Source organism: Stegastes partitus, unplaced genomic scaffold (genome assembly GCF_000690725.1).
Source record: "Stegastes partitus isolate 25-593 unplaced genomic scaffold, Stegastes_partitus-1.0.2 Scaffold820, whole genome shotgun sequence".
Lineage (NCBI taxonomy): Eukaryota > Metazoa > Chordata > Actinopteri > Pomacentridae > Stegastes > Stegastes partitus.
Window position 1 is genome coordinate 202349 of NW_007578551.1, and position 2240 is coordinate 204588.

The following is a 2240-nucleotide window of genomic DNA, read 5'->3' on the forward strand; positions in this document are numbered from 1 at the left end:
CATCTGAGCTGCTGAAGCTTACAGCTCGTTCAGAGGAGTCATGGTGTCCTGGTGGCCTTTCTAGTACCTCCTTCAGAGGAGTCACAGGACTCTTGGTGGCCTCCCTCACTAGTCTCGTTCTTGCACAATCACATGGCAGATGTACACGTGTGCCACACTCCTTCCATTTCTGATTTAAATCTTTAACTGACCTCCAGTGGATAATTATGCAGTGATTCAGTGTTAAAGCAATAAAAGGGGAAAACACTCAAGGGGGAGTGAATGCTCATCTTTGAACAATCTTTTATGATGTGTTTTTTCCATGTTTATTATCTCTAGCCTGTGCCCAAGACCAGAAAGAGATATGAAGCTTCCTCCAACCAGCCTCCTGAAGTCCCCTCTCGGAGCTGTGTTCCTGTAAAGCAGAACCAGGCTTGCATCAGAACCGTCTCTGCGCCCGAGAGCCCCTCGACGCCAACGGCCGCTCAGCAGCCAGTGAGGAACCCGGAAGCGAAGCCGTCGGTCCTGACGAACTTGAAGAAGAAATTCCAGAAGAACAGAAGCTCGTCGCAGGACAACACATACGCAGAGGTTAACGTCGAGGCAGCTGACGGGAGCAGAACTACCGAGTCCGAGTACCAGGAGATCTCAGGGGACCGCGCCGTTATGGGTTCACCGTTTTCCTACACTTGCCCCGATGTGAGACTGACTGACGAAGTGTTCCCTCAAGAATACCTGAAACCTCCACCTTTTGCCCCAGGCTACTGATACAGGAGCATATAAGAAACCTTTGTACATATGGAACGATCACTGGATGTTACATTGCTGAACCAAAGAAAGAGGGATGGTCTGGACATCGAGGTCCGGTTGGGTAGTGCAGCCTGCAGAGGAAAAGGAGAACGATGCACTTTTTCAGCCTTCAGAATCTGCTTTCACATGAATTTTTGACCTTAAAAAGGCCTTGAAAGTTAAAGGGTTGCATCATTAGAGCGATGACTATGTGTGTAGCTTTGGTTCTGATCATTTAAGTCTAGTTCTGGCTAAAACGCCGACTGAAAACAGAATTCAACACCTTGGCTCTGTTCAAAGGAAACAAAATCTTCCTACCAGCTCGTCCAAAGCGCACTAATTAATGCATCGTGTCTTTTTGGTTAACAAATCCAAAAACTGAAGCGTAGGAAAGTTGTGGTGAGCGTAGAAACCTGATGGTCACACTTTAGGGGTGCTTGTCGTCCAGTTTGGTTGGTTTAGGATAGCGCCAGGCGGTTAGCGGTTTAACCCCTTTTCATGATTTGTGCTAAGCTAAGCTAGCTAGCTGCTGGCCATGGCTTCACACAGACATGGGAGTGGTATCTTTATTTACCAAAGAGTCAAACTATTCCTGTAAACTTTTATGTCCACTAATATTCAGTTTGCACAAGCGCGTAACATCATCGAACAGATTAAACCGCTGTCATGTGACTGAAGTTAAGGCCTTTAATGTACTGTATATGTTTTATTTTTATTTGTTTTACTCAAGAGAGACATTACAAAGAAATACTGTTACATTAAAGGAAGTAAAGCCACTAGCGTGTGTCTAGCTGAAGCTAATTTCCTGCAAGCTTCAGGTTTTTAAGTTAAGGGAAAATGTTTTTTTATGCCTCTTTGATAATATAATGAAATGTAAAAAGGAAGGAGGAGGAAGTTTTGTGCAGCACATGTAAATTAGAAATGGTCCCTTATCATGAATGTGAAGCTGGAGGAGAGCGGATGCAGACAGACTGGTTTCACAGGTCCAATGTTCAATTTTTATACAGCTTCAGGGCACATTATTGTGTTTTTACGTTTTGTCATGTAGTGAAGTTTGTGAAGCATGTGATGCCTGCAATAGTTCACATTTATGTCTGTAACTTGATAAGATACGAAGCATGCAGTTTTGTTGAATGACTGAGCTAATAAAGCAGCTAAAAATGTTCAGTTTGTATTATTTTCCAGCGCTGTGGCGGGGTCGTGATCGCCTGGGATTTAATCCGACCGGGAACCTTTATCTCACGATAATCCCCTCTAATCCCGTCTCTTCTGTCTGAATTTATCAGTGTCAGTGTTCAGATCATGTGGAGTTTGAAGTCAAATCAGATCAGAGGCTTCCTTACCAAACTAATGGGAAACACCTGCATCATAATAGACTGCCATCTAGTGGCAGCAAACCACATCAGATCCTTTATGCAACGCCACAGTGTCAAAGTGTTTTCATAATCTCATCATGTGTCCGGTGAGGACAC

The 2240-nt window shown here is 44.2% G+C and overlaps 1 protein-coding gene across 1 annotated transcript in view; it reads left to right on the plus strand.

Moving 5' to 3' along the window:
- Positions 1-1931, plus strand: part of hsh2d (hematopoietic SH2 domain containing) — an 8490-nt gene extending 6559 nt beyond the window's left edge. The window contains exon 4 of the mRNA XM_008292598.1: positions 319-1931. Within this exon, the coding sequence (XP_008290820.1) occupies positions 319-747 (429 nt within the window). The 3' untranslated portion in view covers positions 748-1931. The remainder of the gene's footprint in view (positions 1-318) is intronic.
- The last annotated feature ends 309 nt before the right edge of the window (positions 1932-2240 follow it).